At 38.5% G+C, this 23,868-nt stretch overlaps 1 protein-coding gene across 1 annotated transcript; it reads right to left on the bottom strand.

Annotated features, from left to right (window-relative positions):
• Positions 1-5,878: 5,878 nt before the first annotated feature.
• LOC108996433 lies at positions 5,879-7,397 on the bottom strand. The gene is made up of 3 exons (XM_018972329.1): positions 6,989-7,397; positions 6,627-6,898; positions 5,879-6,400 (listed from the first exon to the last, which is right to left on the bottom strand). Exons 1-3 carry the CDS (start codon positions 7,395-7,397, stop codon positions 5,879-5,881), a joined length of 1,203 nt encoding a protein of 400 aa, XP_018827874.1.
• Positions 7,398-23,868: the final 16,471 nt, after the last annotated feature.

Here is a 23,868-nt window from a genome sequence, read left to right as displayed (position 1 = left end):
GATTCAGGTAAACCCTTGAAAACGTAGCACCAGATCACAGGGAAAGTCATAGGAGAGGGAGAGGGAGGGAGAGTGGAGGAGAGAAATATTGAAAGTATGTGGGGAAGGTGGGATCGGGGAGGAGACAATGGGGGAAGAAAAAAAAAATTGATGGGGAGGAGGACGATTCCTTTAGGGGGGGGGGGAGGGGGGGAATAGCCTAGGAAGAAAAATGAAAGGAGAGGAATACGTATGGAACGACGTCGTTTGGCCTCTATTACTAGGCCCTCATAGGCCAAGGTCTGGGTCTAGGCTAGGGCCCTAGGCTTAGGTATTACAACACATATGATCATCACATAGATATTCGCCACACGGGCATTCACAGCAAGCACTCACATACACAAGATGGGGGATTATCCTTGTAGGACTCTCTTGTCCACTCTGGAGTGAGTAAAGATTGAGTGGAATTCAAAAGGTTAATGAAGATCTATCAACAACCTTGGATGGGATAGTAACGGTCCCGGATGGGGATTCATGTTCATGCATACATTTCATATTTATTATTAGTCATGCTTATATTATATCTGTGTATGTTTGTGACATAACTTATTGAGATTTAAATAAATCTGACTGTAGTAGTCTCACTACCATTCCCAACCCATAATGGTAGATGTTGTGACAAGGGAAGAAGTGATCGGTCAAGATGAGGAGCAAACTAGTTTGGATGAGGTTGACTGATGAGGAATCCGATCATGATGGGAGAATGGAACTACTTTTACTATTTTTGGAAATCGATTTACTTTTATTTTTTATTTTTCAAACTTTTATTTTTTAATTTTAGATTGAAACTTCAAAATAAAAATAATGCCATTTTTTTTAAAAGAGAATTGTAAATTTTGTATCTTTTAAAAATTTTATTTCAATTCCGAGATATTCATCTTTTGTCACGAAACAAAAGAACATGAATGAATATTGGTCATAAGGTCTCACACTCCCATCCTAGAAAGTTGAAAGCCAATGATCCAACCTCCATCAAGAACCACTACAACAAAAATTAGCTTTTGTAACGGTTTAGAAATTGTGACAGTGCCCAAACCGTCACAAAAAAATATTTTCTGTGACGGTTTGTGGAAACCTTCATTGAAGGCAGCTGAGAAATTGCATTACGTTTGAACATATGCATATTCACGTTAGAACGTTCCCTGGACATTCGAACGTGGGGTCTATTTACATGCAAACGTAAAAAATTTTGGTGACAACGTTCGAACGGTATTGATTCTCACGTGCGAACGTTAATTGATTTAATATTAAAGTTGGATATTTTAAATTAAAAAAGAATGAGAATTTAAATGCAGTGATTTAATATTAAAGTTGTATAAGATAACATTAAAAGAGATTGAGAATTGAAATTCAAAAATACTAGATATATTAAATAATAAAATTGTTCATTACATATGATAAAAATAAAGTACAAAATACTCAAAATGTATTGGTTACATATTTATTAAAATCGTTAGTCAATGCGTTGACCTGTGTTTAGGATATCTATTCGATGGAGAACATCGGTGACAAAATCTCTAACACTCTGATCTACTAACTCGATCTTTCGGTCGATGTGCGCAATAATATCTAAGGCCGTCGCATCAACCCAAGCAGGCTGCTCATCTCCCATAGATGTACCCGTCAGCGGCTGATTAGTACTCCCAACACTAGGCTCAGACTGGATAGGAGGAACAAGATCTAACACAGGGCCAGGCTGACATTGAGCATGCCCCTTCTCCTGTCCAATGCTCAGACAGTGTGTGGTAATGTCGATGGGGTTCATCTGGTCTGTCCTCCACTCCTCCACCATGGGTTGCACATCCTGAGCCAGTAATAGCTTGGTAATGAGGACTCTATATGGGAGGTTGTCCTTGGAGACGATGCTAGCCTCGTAACGGATCCTCTAAAAAATATAAAGTGGCAAGTCGATGGGGTCTCCACGTGCTACTTGTATAAGGAACTGTGCGCATTTCCGACTAAATGTGGCCTTATGTTCCACAGAATCCACATTTGTTGCAACAATAAGATGCAACATGCAGAAAAAAGGGAGGAGTTGTACCTGGTTGAAGGAATTCTTCCTATCGATCCAGTCTCGGTTAATCCCAGTGAGGATGTAGAAATCCTCATCTCGGTCACCATCCTCGTCATCAGTATCCCCAGTCTCCAATCGGTCAACTGGGCCAATAGATGATACAAAAGTGCCTACATCTGCATCTACTCAAGATCCATCCATAGGCTGAGCATCTCCTGCAGTCGATATCTCAGTTATGCGACCGATCCCCAAAAGCTCGGCTATGACATCTGCCGAGACCTCGAACAAAACACCACGTACTGTCACGGTGTGAGAGGATGCATCCTTAGGCATGAAACACATCTGCATATAAAACTCCCGAACCATTGAGGGGTACATACTCATCCAACCTCTCTTGACGAACATGTCTCGAACGCTCTTCTACTCCCATATGAATTCATGAAACTAGTTGATCATGACTTCTCGTTCAAACATCACTATTCGAGCCCTGATTCGAGACGTGTCCTCTGTTGTTCCTTCCCTCCCCCTATTCCTAGTACCAAAAAAATGAGCAATATTAATATTATGAAGCATATTATGTATTCTAATCTAAATTATTTATGCTACACGTTCAAACATAAAATGTAACGTTCGGAGGATAAGCTTATACGTGCAAACGTTTTGGTTATTACGTTCGCACATTAGATTATCTAGCATAAGCACTCGAATGTGATTATCTAGCATAAGCACTCGAACGTGACGGCTCAAATACACGTTGGAACGTATAAAGCATATCATGTTCGCACGTGAGGAAGCTGTTGAACGTATTTAATAATACGTGTGAATGTACATAACTATTAGTTCGAACGTATATAGCAACTGAAAGGTTTTAGATTCGCACGAATTGCAAATAACGTTCGCACGTTTGTGCCATTCAAGAATATGAACGATCATATGTGCAAATGTTACAAACATATGTTCGCATGTACAATTTAAATCCGCACGCATACTAAATACGTTCGCACGTACTGTAGAACATTTGCACGTTATATGATTAACATGCTAATGTGTATGTCGTCTTCCACATTTGGAAGACATAACGTTCGAAAGTTATATCATAACGTTTGAATATTACGATACTGAAATGGGTGAGTCGACTCAGTCATTCTCATACACATCAATTACAATGAAATTGGCCAAATGCTACCGTAGAAATGAAGTATAAACTTCAAGAAAGTTTTCTATGGTGGCCGTCTGGCCATTGGCAATCCGTGGTGGCCGAAAATGAAGATAAAGCTTTAGCCAATAATGGGTTTCGAAAACCACCAAAATCTTCATTAAACAGCCAAAAAAATGTACCAAAAGGTTAAAGAGGGATGTCTACCTCTTTTGTGGCAGTTGTGGCGGAGTTTGACGACAGCGGAAATGGTGCAAGCTGTGGTATGCGACGGAGGCTACAGATTGAGTGAGAGAGAAATGTGAGTTGTGCCGTTTCACGTTCAGACTTAATCTTTTATACACTTAACGTTCGAATGTTTAATAGTTAACATGTGAACGTCAATTGATGAGAGAGAAAGACATCCGAATGTCTCAATTATAACGTTCGAATGTTGAATTACTTAATTCCTGTTACGTGCGAATGTTATGTTAGTACGTGCGAACGCTTGTACTCAATGCAAGATACATGCGAACGTTATGTTTGTACATTCGAACGTCTCTACAATAAAAATTTTATAATTCATACTAAATAATATATTATATATACACTATACTTATGCTCTACACACTAGTATATATACTATATATATTAGTCTAGTGTTATTAATTAGTTTAATGAAGTGTAATTAACAACTAATTTAATTGTCTAGCATATTATAAGCTAATAATATATATTATACTAATAACACTATGTACTAGTATATAAGTTATACTAGTTCATAGGGTACTATGCACTTGTATATATACTATATATATATAGTCTAGCATTGTTAATTAGTTTAATAAAGTGTAATTAACAACTAATTTTGTTGTCTAGCATATTATAAGCTAATAATATATGTTATACTAATAACATTATGTATTACTATATAAGTTATACCAGTACATAGTGCACTAGTATAATATATATACAATATATATTAGTCTAATGTTGCTAATTAATTTAATTAAGTCTAATTAACAACTAATGTTTTGTACAAACATATTATAAGCTAATAATATATGCTATACTGATAACATTATGTACTAGTATATAAGTTATACTAGTACATAGTGTACTAGTAAGAAATAGATGCAATATATATTAGTCTAGTATTGTTAAGTAATTTAATAAAATGTAATTAACAACTAATACTATGTACTAAGATATTATAAGCTAATAATATATGCTATACTAATACCATTATGTACTAGTATATAATTTATACTAGTACATAGTACACTAGTATAGTATATATACTATATATACTAGTCTAGTGTTGTTATGTAATTAATAACATTCTTATTAATAATTAATGTTATGTACTAACATACTATAATCGAATAATATATGAATATGTAAACCACTATGGTTATATAAACCACTATTGTTTAAAAAATATATAAATATGAGAATTACGTTCAACGTTTTGAATTATACATTCAAACTTAATTCGTGTGATCTGTGTTTCTTTTGGGATTATTAACGTAACATTCGCGCATGAAATGTTGTACATTTGAATGTTTGTGAGTGTTAAAAATTAGGCGATTCTTTTAGTGGGAACCAAAATTTCACGTAACGTGCGAACGTATATAATGATGTTCAAACTAACCGGATATTTGATATGGTGACTTTTCATTTAACTTGTCACTGTAATAGCTCGAGGACGCCTTCAATACGTTGTCATTTGAGTATGGAAGACCTATTGAAGTGACCAGACAAGTCTGGGGAATTTAATATCTGCCTTCCTCACTTGGTGAACTCTACTTCACTAAAACAGAGATAGAGTGAGGGAGACAGAGTGAGGGAGACAGAGTGAGAGAGAGCGTTAGAGAGAGAGAGAAGAGCGTTAGAGAGTGAGAAAGAGTTAGAGAGAAAATAGTTTAATATTGTGAGGTTAGTATTATATTTTTTTATTTATTTTGAATAATGTTGTGATTTTTCTATATATTAATTAATTTGTACTAACTATTATTGTGTTTTTGTTTGAAGGATTATTGTGAATATGTTGGATATTGTGAATATGTTGTTTGAATATTGTGAATATGTTATATAATTGATTGTGAATATGTTTGGATATTGTGAATATGTTGCTTGGTATTGTGAATATGTTATATAATTGATTGTGAATATGTTTGGATATTATGTTATATAATTGATTGTGAATATGTTTGGGTATTGTGAATGTGTTGGATGCTGTGAATATGTTGTTTGTATGTTGTGAATATGTTATATAATTGATTGTGAATATGTTGTTTGGTATTGTGAATATGTTTGGATATTATTTTTTTGATAGAAGAGCCAAAGTTCACCTATCCATAAGTGACCCTGTTCCAAATTTTATTAATAAACCCTCACTTATGGCGAAGGAAAACGGTAGTTACAGACCAGCACCTGGGGTTACAAGATAAGAAATAAAGTTCCTAAACTAGGTGCCAAAATTACTGAAAGCCTTTAACCAAAAGAAAACTACATTAGACAAGACATACTAAAATACTTAGCAAGAAAACCATTCTTGTAAAAGAATCACAAATAACGTTAACTCAAAAATATAAAATCATAAAATCTTATCAATCCAACCAAAAAGCCACATGAATAATGACACTAACAGCAACGCAAAGATGGAAAACCCAGTATATCCAAACGGATTAATCCTCGAAGCAACCTAGGCACATCCCTGAGAAATCTCCATCAGAGTTCAATCCAGTTGCAACATTCCTTGCCAACCAATCAATAACTTTATTTCCCTCCCAATAAACATGTCTAGCTATGCATACCATAGAATCCATAAGTGCTAGAGTCTCTTCCCAAAAATCTTCCAAGTACCACACCTCACCTCGTCGCCTATTCCACCACGAGATCACAACTTGAGAATCTAATTCAATTTTCACAAAATTAATCCCCAGATCCTTACAAGCTTTGAGACCCTGCAGAACAGCTAACAATTCAGCTCTATTATTTGAACCATAACCAATATAAGAATTGAAGGTGTAAACCATATGGCCTTGATCATTTCTAATAATACCACCCATTCTTGAAGAACTTGGGTTACCAAGACTACTACCGTCTGTATTCAACTTAAACCACCCTTGAGCTAGCTTTTGCCAAGCAACTAGCTTTAAAAACTTCCTATCAGGAACCAAAGCCGGAATATTCAATATCTGTAAAATCTGTAAGTCATGTCTAGAACATTTACTAACCTTTTTCATATCTCGACTTACTAAACGCATCCAACTTCTAATAGAAAGCCAAACCGAACTAATAGACTGAATACTACCCTCCATGCATGCAATACATCTCCTAAGCCAAAGGTGCCAAGTAATAATGGAAGGTAGAAGCCCCCACTATGAGCCCCACTTGAGATACTGAGGACGCACGTCGAAACCAAATTATTACCGTCTCCCTCCAAGTAAGACCAAGAGGAAGACCAAAGGTAGCTCCATAATAATGCCATAATTCCTTTGCAAACTCACATTCAAAAAGTGTGTGGTTTTGGTCTTCATACTTACCTTCGTCATAACAATCATAACGAGAAACTATCGGGATTCCAATACGTCGAAGATGATCATCTACGCTCAAAGCCATGTTCCATGCTTTCCACATCAACACTGAAATCTTAAGTGGGAGCAACTTATGCCACATCCAAGGATGCCACTCCATGCTAGAACCTTGTATTTAAATGTAATCCCAAGCAAATTTAGTAGAAAAATTCCCACTTTCATGCTTCATCCAGATCAATACATCATACCCTTCCTTACATACGGCCAAAGCCTCAATAATTTCCTCCAAATTATCCTGTCCTCCTATCATACTCAACAGTTCCACGTCCCAACTATTGGACAACTTGCACTCTTTAACTTTCAGCATCAGATTACCCACTATCTGGAACTCATCAATTAACGGACCCCCATCTCTCCATTTATCATACCAAAATAAAATGTTCACATCTCTAACTCTCCATTTTGCATTATTAAGGACACAAGGAATACTATTAACAATCATTTTCCAAAACCTCGTTCTTTTTTTCCTATCAATGATACACCAAGGTGAAGAGCCCACATATTTTCCTTTAAAGAACCTAGCCCACAGAGACTCTCCTTGAATTAAGTTCCATGCAAACCGCATATGCAATGCTTTTTGCATATCCTCCAAATTACGCAAACCCATTCCTTCCTCCTCTATTGGCTTACAAATACTATCCCATGCCACCCACTTGTTTTTTCCTTTACCATTCACCTCACCCCAAAAAAATGTGCTCATCATGCGATTTAACACTTTAATAATTGATTGAGGGACCTGCAACACTTCAAATATATGTAAAGTAATACTAGAAAGCACATGCCGAAGAAGAATCAATTGGCCTCCCGATGATAGGATTTTCATTTTCCAACCACTGATTTTGTTCCATACTTTGTTAATCATCTCCTCCAGATGCTCATGCTTAAGACGCCCCAAGACAATCGGATCTCCTAAATATTTTAAAGAAAATGAGCCTTTCGAGAACCCTGTCAGCCTTTTAATAGCTCTCTTTCGGACCAACAAAATTTTTTGAGAATAAAATATTTCTGTCTTTTCTTTATTAATTTTTTGTCCTGACCAATCTTCATACTTTTCAAACTCCCATAACAGTTCCCTCACTGACTTCTTTCCTCCATTCAGGAAAATCACAATGTCATCAGCGTACATAAGATGTGAAATATGAGGAGTGCCTCTAGCTTGGGAAAAGTTTCCAATCTTTTTTGCCATAAAGCTATGTTTTAAAAGTCTAGATAGTACCTCCTGAAGAATAATAAAGAGACAAGGCAAAAGGGGATCCCCCTGGCGTAGTCCCCGACCCCCTTGAAAAAATCCTTTCGTCGTTCCGTTTAGTATCACATAGTACCATACATTCAAAATACATGCATGAATTAATTCACAAAAAGGAGCAAGGAAACCAAAACACCTCAATACCTCCACCAAAAAATTCCACTTCACCCGATCATATGCTTTTGCCATGTCAACTTTAATCATAATATTACCACCGTGTGACGTTCTCTTCAATGAATGGACCATTTCCTGAGTAAGACTAATATTTTCAAATATACTCCTCCCAGTTATAAAAGCTCATTGCTCAAAAGATACCAATTTGGGAAGAAGACCTGTCAAACGATTCACAATAATTTTCGAGCAAATTTTATAGAAGACTGACAAAAGGCTTATCGGCCTAAATTTATCAAACCCTGAAGGCACATCTACCTTCGGAATAAGCACAATGAAAGAAGCCGAATAAAGTCTCGGAAGGCTTTTACATAAAAAAAAAATTCTAAGATAGCTCCCAAAACATCAATTTTTACCACCTCCCAGCAGCGCATAAAAAATCCTGCACCAAAACCATCTGGCCCTGGAGAACTATTTATAGGAATAGACGAGAGAGCCTCTTTAACTTCATCCAACGAAGGGATACAACTAAGTCGGACACAATTCTCTTCTTCAATAACCGGCGAAATTAAGCTTATTAAATCCGGCAACTCTCTTGGCTGATTTGATCTTTGGGTATTGTGAATGTGTTGGATGCTATGAATATGTTATTTTTATGTTGTGAATATGTTATATAATTGATTGTGAATATGTTTGGATATTGTGAATATGTTGTTTGGATGTTGTGACTATGTTATATAATTGATTGTGAATATGCTTGGATATTATGAATATGTTGTTTCGATATTGTGAATATGTTGGATATTATGCAAATTATAAGTAAATAACTTAACCATATATAAAGTATAATATACATATAATAACTATAATTAATAATAACTTATTAAATATTCATACCATTCTGAGGTTTTAAACCATTATATTATTAAATATATATACATATATCAATAAATAAAGTAAAATAAGAAAGAAGCCTTGAACCCACCAAATAAGTAGAGAATGAGAATAAATAAATATACTTATTTAAAATAAAATAGAGAGTAAATAAATAAGGATCAAATAAATGCTTAATTAGAAATTATATACTTATTTTCTATATAAATAAATAACTCACTCAATTAAGTATAACAATTAAAATTATAATTTCGGAATAATAACAATTACAATAAAAATTATATAATAACAATTAAAATTACATTGGTATCAATTAACAATGTCCTAAGATATATAATAATAATTAAAATTATAATTTAGGAATAATAATTCGAGATCAATCATTATAGTATTTTGCATATGATAGCCCTAGCCAATCCAAGATCACTATAAAATACTTTGTTGCATGTTGAAAAATCTGAAATTTCGATTCCATAACTATTAATTTTTATTTTTTTATAAATTAACAATATCGAACAAATAGTAGTGTTATATTGTTAAACTAAAGAGAGATGAAAAAATATGTGAACAAGCTTCCTGTCTTGTAGACAACAAGGAGAATGATCTTGAAGAAATGTCTGTCAAATTGCTTAATTGTCAAAGTCTCTCCGACATTGAGAGTTATCAAGGCCGGAGAGTTTGTGACAATTAAGTAATTAGATTAAAATTTAGACATTTTTCAATATCAATCTCCCTCATTATCTACTGATAGGAAACTTGTTTACATATTCTTCTATCTCTCTCTAGTTTAACAATATAACACTACTATTTGTTTGACAATGTTAATTCAAACAACAATGGAATATTGTTTGTAATGTTTTTTTATAGATATTGTGTAACATTGCATAAATAATCTTAGACTCGTTTGGGAATTAGTGTACATTTATGTGTCCACTAATTCTTGAATTGTCCAGTATGGACAGTTTGAGATTATATTATTTGTATTGTACATTTTTGTTACTCATACTTTCCACGTTTAATATGAAATTTCGGTGCCTTCCTCTGTTGTTCTTCGGGTATATTGTTTGTAGGGTCACAATCTCTTTATGTGAATATGCGTACTTTGAGAATTATGGGGAAGTGCTACTGACTTTTCTACTAACGTGGAAAGTAGTAGAGTGACGAGATTTGTCCAATATAGATAATATAATTTCAAATGAGATAGGACCAACTACGTTATCAAAAAAAATGAGAATTGAAGCATAACGTGCATGTAAATTTTCTATGTATGTGTTACTAATAGATATATGTTTTTAAAAATGGACAAAAGTTTGATGCGTCTAGGCAATAGACTTGGAAATGATTACGTACCCTATGCGGGTGGAGTAAGAACCTTCATTGATTTTGCTCGGACCTCTGCTGATAGTTGTGGTTACATTAAATGTCCATGTTGAGGGAGTAAAAATTTGTATGCAATAAGGTTGGATGAAGTTGAAAGTCATTTATTTGTGAACGGTATGGATCTAGGGTATACCCGATGGGTACTGCATGGTGAGCCGTATCAATAGTCAACGGATGTATTGTTTGGTCATCCAAATTATTTGCGACACATGGATGATGATTATGAGTAAGATGAGATGTATGAGATGTTGGGTGACATTGGAGCTGGATGTTTATGGATGAGGTTGACGACAATGCCTCAAGTGACCGAGGGACTGATTCTAAAAATCTCGCTGTAATGTGGGAAGATGCAAAGTGCAAGCTTTATCTAAGCTATACAAAACATTCCAAAATGTCGTTTATTATGCAGTTGATTCACATTAAGTCTTTGTGTGGAATGTCAACGAAAGCAATAAACATGGTATTGGACTTATTTAACGAGGTGCTTCTCGAAGGGTCTGCATTGCCGAAGAACTTTTATGAAGCGAAACAGTTGAGAAATGGATTAGAGTTTGAGTATAAGTCCATACATGCATGCAAGAATGATTGTATTTTGTTCTGAAACGAGAACGAGGAGAAACAAGCATGTCCTGTATGTGGAGAGTCGAGGTGGAAGGATAAGAAAAATGTACCGGTTAAGGTGTTGCAATATTCTGATATTCTTTTATTTAAGTACTACCATTATCTTTTTAAAATTGCTAATGTCGCTTTGTTAGAAACGTGATGATCCTGAAAACTTTTTACTCATTCATGTCTATGCTACTGCTCACACTAATGAGTGTAATGAGTGGATGGATCCTGCCGCTGCAGATAATTATGTAAGCGGTGTTAATTTTATTAAATAAATTATACAACATGTGAATAATTTATTTTTTTATTTGTATTTCTTAATAAGTTACTTTTTGTGTGTTTTCTTTCAAATTGTAAAAAAAAATAATAGAGATTCAGTCAGCTTCTGGGGAATCCTCTCCTACTGACATAGACATATTCACGCAAGTGCTCGGGCCGCAATCTAATATGGCAAGAGGTTTGGGATGATCTTTCAAGTATAGATGTTCATCCTTCTCAACCTCATTGACTTCACAACTTAATAATCTTACCAAAAATTTAGAAGTTACACAGTGCAAGAATGAGTATATATATAAGGTCGAGACAACAAGTGCTAAAGTCTCTCTTAGAGCGACAATCTCATTTAGAGACACATTTGCAGGACCAACAGATAGATCAGGAGGAAAGAATACGCAGTGAAGTCCAAGAGCAAGTACAGCGGGAGATGATGGTGCAAATGGAGCGTATTTTGTCATTGCAACAGAATTGTGGTGGGCTAGAAAAGAAGACGAAATGAATTTTATCAATTTTATCAATGTATATAACTAATTTTAATATCTAATTTTAAACTTTATAATACATTGTTAGTTGTTAATTGATGGTATATAATATGACAAACTTTTGATTTGTACGTTCGAATGTAAATAAAAAATGTTTGAACATTGGTTCATATTCGAACCAACGTTCAAACATAACTACAACATAACCTTCAAACGTACGACTCAACGTTTGAACGTACTCACCCTCAAACAAACAAAATGTTAGAATGTTTAAACGATTAACATTTGAACAAATTTTCGAACGTACCACTTGCGTTCAAATGCTTCTTCGTTAACATTCGAAATAACATCCGAACATTATACCCAGTACGTTCAAACAATGGTATGTTAACATTCGAATGGAGATTCGAACGTTTATTGCAATTAACGTTCGGACGTATAAACGTTCAAACATAAATATGATACGTTCGAACTAGAATCAACGAACGTCAACTTCTGTCATTCGAACACCAATCGGTCGGGTTGACGTTCGAACGTTCAATTGGACGTTCGAACGTTACTTCTTGTGACAAATTTCAACCATCACAAAAAAAGGAAACGTTCAAACGTTACACCAAACGGAACATCTCCAACCGTCACTAAAAATATTTTTAGTGACGATTCAATAGTAAACCGTCACCAATTGTTTTCTGTGATGCACATTAAGTGACAGTTTCAAACTGTCACCAAATATCTTTAGTAACGTTTTGGTTATTTTAGATGACGGTTTCCTCTGTCACAAAAAATAAATTGTGTTGTAGTGAACCAGATTGCTACACAAATGCATTGCAACGCAAAAACTACACTTCTTATAAGTTGCCCTGCAATATCCAAACTAGCATTCACTTAAGAACCCAAAGGAATTCAGCATTCATATTCCATTTAGGTATTTCAACTGAAAATTTGAAGGTAGTGTAGAAAAAGTAAGATCTGGGCATTGAATTTCTTGTGGATCTATGGTTACAGAATTCAAGAAACCATATGTGGTCTATATGTCTTGTTGGTGCTCCAGTTCACATGTAATGGAGATGTCTGTGATCAGAACGTGCAGTTTCAAACATTCTGAATGCTCTACGACTTGACCAAGAAATTCATCGACTGGCATGTCTCATATTCCACTAAGTGTTTGTGTGGACAGTACGTATTTATGTTTGCATTCAATAGGCGTAGTCTAGTGGTTACTGAGTCATTACCATCGACATTCGAATTGTTTTTTATTTTATTTTTTTCATTTGAGAAAGGTTAGCATTCATTTTCTTTCACCATTTGTTACATTTTATTATGAAAAATTATATTTGTAAATGGTGTAGAGAGCACACCCTCCACATAGTTGACTTGGTATGACTTGATTTGTAAAATAAATTTTAAAATTAAATTTATTGTAAGTGAATTTTACCTAAAAGCGGTGCGCGTAGAGGGTGTGTCCTGCACACTTGCTTATAAATAAAATAATTTTCATTATAGTTGACCATTGGAGTTAATGAAGGTTGTAGTACATCAGAAGAAAGGAAAAGAAACACTTGTTTTATTTATTTATTTTTATTATGTATTTCATTCATCTTTTCGGATTTTCGAAGAGTTAATAAGAAGAATGATCGCTGCTAATAGATTTGTAATAATTGAGGGGAGTGAGGCTGGAGATATTAGATGGCGTGTTTAATTATTTGATATGGATATTAATATATTATTCCCAAAACAGAAAACGTGATGGATTATATGTAGTATTCTTGTCTATGTATTTTTTTAATACAAAATTTAATCCTCCTTTCGATGACATCTAGAGAAAGGAATCCGGCACCTTGGAAAGGAGGGTTTTTTTTCTTGGTGAATCCGGCACCTTTGGGAAAGCTACTATGACAGAAATTGAAAGACAATAAGAACAAAGATTTGGGAGTGATGTACGTAAGAGGCCTATCAAGTTTTTATCCGAATTTAAGGACCTCAAGTGGAAGTGATTATAAGAAATAGACCCTATAGGCTATAGCATTTACAAAGTATATAATGATGCCCAAAAACTTCACATGGATGCATGGGAAAAAACATTTAAGATGTATTTTATGTAAATCTAAAAACTTTTCAAAAGAACACACGGCACGCAACATGATATCTAAACACAAGCCAAAAACTTCATGTTTCTCATGATACAAAGGCTCAAGAAAAAGTAAATAACTATAACTGAAAAGCTTGAGATTAAATGCCCAGGAAAAATAGATTGTCTCTTGGAAATCAACTCCAAATACCATGCGTGCAGAATATTCCTTAACCTTAACCACAAAAAAAAATAATAATAATAAAGGAAGAAAAAACTTGTCAACAGCTTAAATAGACCACCAGTTTGCCAGAACTGGGCACAAGAGGGAGTAGAGTAAAGAAGAAGTAAGGATTGAGAAACATTGGTGTTGGGGGGGGGGGGGCAATGGAGTCAGTGACTAGGGCTTCAACAAACGTAGGTAGCAGAGACAATGGGCAGCAAGGGAAGGATCGATGCGGACACTTCCAAATGCCGTTGCACTACCCAAGATACACCAAAGCCGATTACGAAACCATGCCGGAGTTGAAGCTGGATTGCTTGCTTAAAGAATATGGGCTACCGATCGTTGGGGATGTTGAGAAGAGAAAGTTCGCCATGGGATCCTTTCTCTGGTCTCATTAATTAGAATTGTACTTTATGTGTTATATATATATATATATATTATATGATGCAAAATTATTATGGATGTTTTTATTATGCTCCTTTGAATTCGATCCTTTGTCTTTGGTGATCTTGTGTTCAATATATGTTATGCTAACTATGTTTGAGAGTCGATATATTTTCAGATGTACCAGCTAATGCTTCTGAGATTTGAGTGATGTTTTGGGGCCTAATATCAAGGTGGCTTCCGGCCATTTGTTGAAGAGAAATGAAAACTTTCCTCTCTCAATTTCTGTTTCAGATCATATTTTGAAAATAAAAAATTTGATCTGAAAACAAATTTCAAGGTCTCCTCATACACGACAAAAATAATTTACATGAGAAAAGCATACTCTAAAGAATTTGAAACAGATATTTCCCAGCCGTAATGATTTCATTAGTGAGAAGGGGTGGCTTTCATTTTCTGCATGAGTTGCAGAGTTGCAGTTTGCAATGGACTTCATAGACGTGCATGAAGAAGCATCAAATTCATGAGTCGCATACAATCAAGAAATCTAAGATCTGACCAAATATTCTTAACATTTCAACCACCCCAAATATCATTATTCTGTGCCCATCAGATGCAGCATTCCAGTCCTAATAGCCTTGTTTCTCAGGCGGCGGGCCTATTTGATCCTCTCCTTCACACCAGGAGATAGAAAGCATGAACAGCCGCCCACTACAAGACAAAGCCTTGGGTTGTACTCTTGAACATGGGATGGGAATGGAGTCATTTGGACACCAATCCACTAACATTTATACGTCATATCCGCAAGTTTATCAGTCTCTGAGTAAACAGAAAACACCCCATTACAAAATTCCAGAGCAACCAATTCATGCATCCTCTGGAATTCTATCCATCAATTTGATACCCAGTCATCTTTTTCTCCAGAATCCAAAGGCTTACCACAAGCTCCAAGACCTCCAAGAGCAATCAGCAGAAGCCTTCTACAGCCCTTTGTGCGCATCAAATGATCACTTTTTTCCGAATAAGCCTTGTTTGATCACGTAGCGAGGTGTTGTAAGTTTTCAGCAATATGATTGAGGGAACTGACACCGTATGATTTGATATTATCCAACGATCAGAACCAGAGCCTTAAGCCCATTTGATTGAAGGAACTGGCACCGTATCATTGGATTTAAATTTTAAAATAAAACAAAAAAGGGAAAAGTAGCCGTTGCAGTCACCAACCTACTCTCCCCAAGGTCTATATATTGATTACATACATTGTAATTTGTCTCACAACCCATCAGCTCGTTTGAGAGAGAGAGAGAGAGAGAGAATGCGGGTGTGCTTGCAATGTAAGCGTACAAAAAGTTGGAGAAGGCAGGGCAATGGGACTCACAGGAAGGTGTAAAGAACGAGAGAGGAAGCGTATTATCAGATCGTTCGTTTTGAGGTTTTCGTTTTCTCCTCTCGTCTAATCTTGTTTTTGATCTAGGTATTGCATTCTAGGATTCCCATCATGGATTCTTTGAGATTTCTTAGGTTTCATAATGCGCTTTAACCTTTTGATTCTCAATTTTGCAGTTTTTGATGTGATACATATTGCTGTCATCCTTTATGGTTTCTCAATTCTAGTTTTTGACGTGAACCAAAAATTATATATTGTGCTTCTATGTGTTGCAAATTGGGTCGTATTTTAAAGAAAATTACAAAGATTCAGGAGACCTTAGAATTGGTGATGATGATGGTTCAAAAGTGACTCCTAGGTGTCCAATTTTTTGAACGATATGGTAATAACAATTAGAATTGGTGATTTGTAGGATATTAGATTAGATTGGAGTGTCTGCATAATAAACATGGCTTGGTGATTCGAGTATCTACAAAAAGGTATTTAGCAATAATTCATGGCTTGGTGATTTGTAGAGCCTTAAATAAAAGACGAGGATAGATTTGAGTATCTCCATAGTAAACATATATCGAGTAGTACTATACCTTTTTGTAGATCTGGTACCAGGATATTTGTGGCATCTGCTCATGGTTCTATGTCGATGTTTTTTTAACTACACAAATTTCTGGATGAAGGCACTTTACTATCTTGATTAAGCTTGTCTGTATAATTCATTTTTATCTTTATAGGAAATTGTTCATGTAGCGACGAGTTGTTTTCCATTTTTGGTTCACGTTTGTCATTTTGAGTTCTTGTACTAGATTTTAAATTTACAATTCAGATTCCGATCCTCACAAAATTTTCATGAAAATTAATCACAAGGATATCTAACGTTATTTTGACATTTCATACAAGCATCTCTCCCTCACTCCTCTCTCTCTCTCTCTTGCTTCCTTCTCTCACTCTCTTCCACTCCCTCCCTCCCTCACTCTTCCTTCCCTACCTTTTTCCCTCTGTTGCTCCCCCTCTCTTTCCTCTCTCCATCTCTCTTGTCTCTCTTGCTCCCTTCTCTCTCTCTCTTCTGCTCCCTCCCTGTATCTCTCTCAACCTCTCTCCCTCTCTTTCCCACTCTATCGCTCTTGCTCCCCCCTCTCTTTCCCTTCCCTCACTCTCCTTCTCTCCCCTATCTCTCTATCCCCAAGTCTCTCTTGCTCCATTCTCTCTCTCTATCTCCATCCCCTCCTCTCTACCTCCCTCCATCTCCCTTTTCCTTCTCTCTTGCTGCCTTGTCTCTCCCTCCCTCTCTCTCTTGCTTCCTAGAGCAAGACTTAGGAGACCTTAGGGCTAAAGGCCATTGGCCATTCCAAGGCAAACTCGTGAGAGGACTGGGATGCGTCCCTAAGCATGCTCAAGGTTGTTGAGGTCGCGATCTTCTCAAGGGATGACACTAGAGGGAGGATCAAGCAAGACCGCTTGTCATCTTGAGGAAACTCGTGGGAGGACTGTGTTGGGCACTGAAGCAAGCTCGACTAGGGACTAGGGCTGCCGAGCCATCATCTTGATGGACACTTGGGATCGTGTAAGATCACAGGTCATCCCAAGGCAAACTTGAGGGAGAACTAGACTGTGACGTAAGTTTGAGGCAAAGTCTTAAGGGGGGGAATAGAGTTGTTGTGCCCATGATAGTCCCGAGGCAAAGTAAGGAAGGATTATGCAATGCCACAGGTTGTCCCAACAAACTCTAGAGAGCTCTAGGCAATGCCACAAATCACCTTGAGGCAAACTGGATGAGGGACCAGGGTTGTTGAGGCCACTATCATCACAAGGAAAACATGAAGGAGGACCGCGACAGAAGTTGCCTCGAGGCAAACTCGATATGTGTTAAAGGCAACTGAGGTCGAGATTGTCTCAAGACAAACTTGAGGGCAGATTGGGCAAGACCACGAGTCATCCCAAGGAAAAAGAGAGGGAGGACCGGCCAAGGCAACAAGTCGTCCCGAGTTAAACTCGATAGAGGACTAGGATTGCTAGGGTTGTTAGGTTGTCGGTCACTGGTTTGCAAGTCCTTCTTAGTCTAGGGGAACTAGGGCTACTAAGGCCGCGATAGTCATTAGGAAAACCTTAAGGGAGGAACGGGCATGGACATAGATCGTAACAGGGCTGTTGAAGGCAATCATCCCAAAGCAAACTCAAGGGAGGATTGAGTGAGCCAAGGGTCCTACTAAGTCAAACTCAAGGGAGAATTAGGCGAGGACACAGGTCATCCTGTGGGAAACTATAAGAAGGATTAGGATGTGCTACAAGCCACCCTAAGGGAAACTCTAGGGAGGACCAAGCTAGTACACAAGTCACACCGAGGCAAACTTGAGGGACGATCAAGCAAGACAGCAGATCTTCCTGAGGAAAACTCGAGGGAGAATTATGCTAGGTCATGAATCATCCTGAGACAAACTCAAGGGAGGACCAAGGTTGCTCAGTCCGTGATCATCAGTTGGTAAACTCGAGGGAGAACCTAGCTTGGCCGCAAGTCATCCTGAGGGAAACTCAAAGGAGGAAAAGATGAGGGTCATCCTGAGGAAAACTAGAGGGAGAATCAAGCAAGGCCTTGAGTTGTCCCATGGAAAACTCAAGGGAGTAAGGGTTGCTAAGCCGTGATCATCTTAAGGCAAACTCGAGGAAGGATCGAATGAGGCCCCATGAGGGAAGGCCTCGCATGATCCTCCCCCAAGCTTGGCTTGGAAAGATTGTGACCCAAGTAAACCCCCTAATCCTCCATCAAGTTCTCAATCCTCTGTTGAGTTTGCTTAGGATGACCCAACTTGCCCGATCTATCATGAGTTTGCCATAGGATGACCTCATCCTATCCTCTCTTTAGTTTCCCTTGTGGTGACTTGGCCCAACTTGGTCCTCCCTCAAGTTTGCCTCGAATGAATTGTGGCACATCCCTTTACTCTATTGAGTTTCTCTCGAGATGACTGCGAGCTTCCTGGATCCTTCATCAAGTTTGCCACTACACGCTCACGACTTGATACCTTGCTCCCCTTGAGCTTGCCTTAGGATGACCCGCGACCATTCCCAGTCCTTCCTCAAGTTTCACTCAAGGTGAATTATTGTGCATATTGAGTTTTCCTAGGAATGATTGTGGTCTTGCTCTATCCTCTCTTGAGTTTGCCTCAAGACTACTTGTGAGCTTGCCTGATCCTCTCTCGAGTTTGTCTTAAGATGATCCCTAGCATCACCTGATCCTTCCTTGAGTTTGCCTTGGGATGATCGTGACTTCAGCAGCCTTAGCATAACCTAATTGCTCCTCGAGTTTAGAGTTTACTTACCTCAATGAGACTTGCGACGACCTCAACAGCCCAAGTCCTCCCTTGAGATTATCTCAAGGAGACCCGCATCATCAAATCCATCCTCAAGTTTGCCTCGAGAGAATCGCAGCCTCACTAACTCACGACCATGGCCCCATCTGTTCCTTTCTCGAATTCTCCATTAGACGATCGTTGCTTTGGCAATCTTGTCCTCTCTCATGTTGGCCCAACAATGACTTGTAGCCCAACCTAGTTCTCCCTCTAAACTATCGTGGCCTCAACAGCCAAGTTCTCACTTCAGTTTGCTTCGGGATGATCATGGCCTCAACAGCCTCGAAACATAGCATCTTTTCTTTTTTGAGGGAGGACTAGGCATGTTGAAGCGGGAAGTGGCGATTGTCCCGAGGAAAACTCAAGGAAGGCTCAGGTGAGCCTATGGGGTTGTCCTGAGGCATAACAAAAAGTCAATTTCAAGTCTTCATCTCTTTCACTATTTAGCCTTTCAACACTTAGTAGCCAATCCAAATTCCTCTCTCCTGATGGTTTGTGCCCTTTCAACCAAGCCACTAGCCAGTTTATCTCAGGACAACCCATGGCATCACCTGTTCCTTCCTCGAGCTTGCCTTGGGATGATCGTGGCTTCAACAACCCTAGTTCTCCCTCCTGTTTACCTTGAAGACGCACGACCTCATTTGGTCCTCTCTCGAGTTTGCCTCGTACAACTTGCATTGCAATTCGATCCTTCATTGAGTTTGCTCAGGACAACCTAGCCACCTTGCCAAATCCTCCGTCGAGTTTTCCTCTAGATGATCTCTCGACTTCATCAACCTTAGTCCTCCCTCTAGTTTCCCTCAGGAGGACCCACGACTTTAGTAAATCCTCCCAAGAGTTTGCCTTGAAGGACCTTTGTGCCTCTCTTGAGTTTTCCTTGAGATCATTGAGTCCTCACCAGCCCAAGTCCTCTATTTAACTTTGCTTCGGGGTGATTGAAAAGTGCCTTCTACATGTTTGCGGCTTCAAAATCCCTAGTTCGCCCTTACACTTCCCTCGAGCTCTGGCTTGGTCTTCCATCAAGTTTGCCCAAACTCAAGGGATCTCGTTCGCAAGTCTCCACAAGGAGAACTTGAGGGAGGACTAGTTTTGTTGAAGCCACTCGCGAGATAAACTCAAGGAGGATTAGGCAAGATTGTTGAGGCAAACTCGTGGGAGGATCATGCGAGGTCAAAAGTCATCATGTGGCAAATTGTGTTAGGCTAAGGTGAGGCCATGATCATCCCAAGGAAGGACTAGGCTAGGTTGCAAGTTGCTTCGAGTTGAGAGAGGACTAGGGCTGTTGAAGTTGCGACTATCTCACGGTCATCTCAAGGGTGGACCAGGCTGGGTCGCAAGTCATTTCGAGGAAACCTTGAAAGAGGACTAGGACTGTTGAAGCTGCAATTGTCTCGCGAGAATCTCGAGGAAGGATTAGAGGTGGTCGCAGGTGCTCCAAGGCAAACTTAAAAGACGATCAGACTTGCACGTCGTCGTCCTAAGGAAAACTTGAGGGAGAATCGGACTAGTTTAAGTCATCCGAAGGAAAGTCAATGCAGATCTAAGGTTGCTAAACCCATCATTATCCCAAGGCAAACTCTAGGAAGGACCTAGTGATGCCACAGATCATCCTTAAGAAAACTCAAGGGAGGACCTACACTGCTAAGCTTCTGAGCTGAGTTGTTGAGGCTGCGATCTTCCCTATGCAAGGCTAGGGAGCAAGTCCCCCAAGAAAAGCTTGAAGGGGCACTAGTACTACCATGGTCCTTAGTAGTCCCGAGGCAAACTCGAAGGAGGAGCGCTAGTAAGTCACAGGTCTTCCCAAGGCAAACTAGAGGGTGGACTAGTTGTGCTAAAGCCGTAATCATCTTGAGTCAAACTATAGGTAGGATTAGGCGAGGCTAAAGACCATCTCAAGGCAAACTCAAGGGTGGATAGGACTAGGCCGTAAGCCACAATGGGGGGACTAAGACTTCTAAGGTCATGATCTTCCCTATGCAAACTCAAGGGAGGAATAGGTCTGTTGAGGCCTCGATCGTTTGAGGCAAACTCAAGGAAGGATTGGGCAAGGGAACATGTCATCTAGAGGAAAACTCATGGGAGGACTGGGCTAGGTTGCGAGTTGTCCAGTGGGAGGACTAGGGTTGCCTAGGTCGTTATCTTACCAAGGCAAACTTGATGGAGAGCTAGGTTGTTGAGCCCACGATCGTCTCGAGTCAAACTCAAGGAAGGATTGTGCAATGCCAGGTTGTCTCGAGGAAAATCTAGGGAGCTCTGAGCGGTGCCGCAAATCACCTTAAGGCAAACTCGATAAGGGACCAGGGTTGCTAAGGTCGCTATCATCATGAGGAAAACCAGAGAGAAGGTCTCGCGAGGCTGAAAATTTTTCTGAGACAAACACGAAGGAGGACAGAGCTGCCATAAGTTGCCCTAAGGCAAACTTGATGAGGGTTAAAGCCAATTGAGGCTGTGATTTTCTCGAGGCAAACTCAAGGGCAGATCGAGTAAGGTCGTGGGTCATCCCAAGGGAAAAGCAAGGGAGGACTAGCCAAAGCCGCAAGTCTCCCCAAGTTAAACTTAATAGGGGATTAGGGTTGCTCAGGCTATGATTGTTGTGAGGTACACAAATGGGAGGAAAGGGTAAGGTCGCAGGTCATCCTGAGGCAAAATCAAGGGAGGACCCGGCCGCAAGACACCCAGAGGCAAACACAATGGGGACTAGGGTTGTTGAGGTCGTGGGTCATTGGGCCGCAAGTCCTTCTTACTCCAAGGGGAACTTAGGTAGCTCAAGCCATGATTGTCTCTAGGAAAACTCGACAAAAAATTAGGTCGTAAGTCATCCTCAAGCAAACTCGAAGAAGGACTAGGGTTGATAAGTCCGTAATCATCTCTGGGTAAACTCAATGGAGGACAAGATTAAAGGGAGAATCGAGAGAAGTCATGGGCTATCCTGTTGTAAACTAGAGAGAGGATTGGGATGGGCTACAAGTCATCCCATGGCAAACTCTAGGAGTAGGGTTGCTAAAGCCACGATCTTCTCGAGGCAAAATCAAGGAAGGATTAGGTGAGGCCCCATCATCCAGGTGGATATGGGTGTAACCGGTCCGGTCCGGTCTGATTTTTCAGTTTTTTTAAAATGCAAATTTCACAATTTGTCATTAAAATTTTGTTTATAAAAAAATATTTTATTTAAAAAAAATTGTTTTATACTTTTATTAATATATTAGACTATATAATAGTATTAATATTAGACTATTGATATAGTTATACGTTATATATTAGTATTAGTTATAAATTTTTAGTGATTTAGTATTAACATTTTATGTAATAATTTATAAATTATAATAAGAAATTATTTCATATATGAATATATATGTTATATATAAAATTTCACATAAAAATTTATAATTATACATTATATATAAAATTTATATATATTAATATCTAATATATATATAAAATATTTTGTATAAAACTTATATATAAAAATATTATTTTTTATTTTTTTTAATCAACCGGTCTGGTTCGGTCCGGTTCGGTCCGGTCCAAAAAATTTCGAAACCTGAACCGGACCAGAACCGGCTGGTTTTTACATTTTAAAAACCGGTTCCGGACCGGACACCGGTCCGCATGATCCTCCCTCTAGCTTGGCTTGGAAAGATCGTGACCTAAGTAACACTAATCCTCTAGCAAGTTTGCCTCAAACAAGCCCGGTCCCCCATTGAGTTTCTTCATAATAACCCAATTGCCCGATCTTTCGTCACTTTTCAGGATATTTGGACGGTGTTCGGAGTCCTAACCGAAATACTTACTCTAGACCCATAAGAAGTTTATGGCTATTTTATAACTTTTTGAAACTCTCTATGCCTTTTGGTAATTTTGGAACATCTAGAACAGAAAGTCTCGTACAAGTCTTCATCTCTTTCACTATTTCGCCTTTCAACACTCAGTAGGCAATCTAAATTCTTCTCCTAATGGTTTGTGCCTGTTCAACCAATCCACCAGACTGTTTGCCTCAGGACAACCCATGGCATCACCCGATTCTTCCTCCAGCTTACCTTGGGACGATCGCGGCTTCAACAACTGTAGTCCCCCCTCGCGTTTGCCTCGACAACGAGCAACCTCGTCAATTCTTATCTCAAGTTTGCCTTGAGGCGAATTAAGGCCCAACCAGGTCATCCCTCAAGTTTGGCTTGGGTTGACCCGTGGCTTGGCTTGATCCTCCCAAAAGTTTTCCTTTGGACGATAATGACCTAAAACGCCCTAGTCCTCCCACGAGTTTGCCTCAGACAACTTGCAGTGTAGCCCGGTCCTTCGTTTCGATTACTTGGGACAACCTGCCCACCTTCCCAGATTCTTCGTTGAGTTTTCCTCCTTACAATCTTGACCTCATTACCCATAGTCCTCCCTCAAGTTTTCCTCAGGAGAACCGACGACCTTAGTAGCTGTAATTCCCCTTGACTTTGCCTTAGGAGGACTTGCAACCAAGTACGATCCTTCCAAGAGTTTGCCTTGGAGGACCTCTATGCTAACCAATCCTCTCTTGAGTTTGCCTCAAGATGATTGAGGCCTTAATAGATCTAGTCCCCCATTAAACTTTGCCTCGTGGTGATTGAAGAGTGTCATTTTGGATGTTCACTGCCTCGAAATCCCTAGTTCCCTCTCACGCTTGTCTTGAGGTCAAGCTCGGTCTTTGAT

This window comes from Juglans regia, chromosome 7, assembly GCF_001411555.2.
Source record: "Juglans regia cultivar Chandler chromosome 7, Walnut 2.0, whole genome shotgun sequence".
NCBI classification, from domain to species: Eukaryota; Viridiplantae; Streptophyta; class Magnoliopsida; order Fagales; family Juglandaceae; genus Juglans; species Juglans regia.
This window is presented reverse-complemented; position numbering and strand designations above follow the sequence as displayed.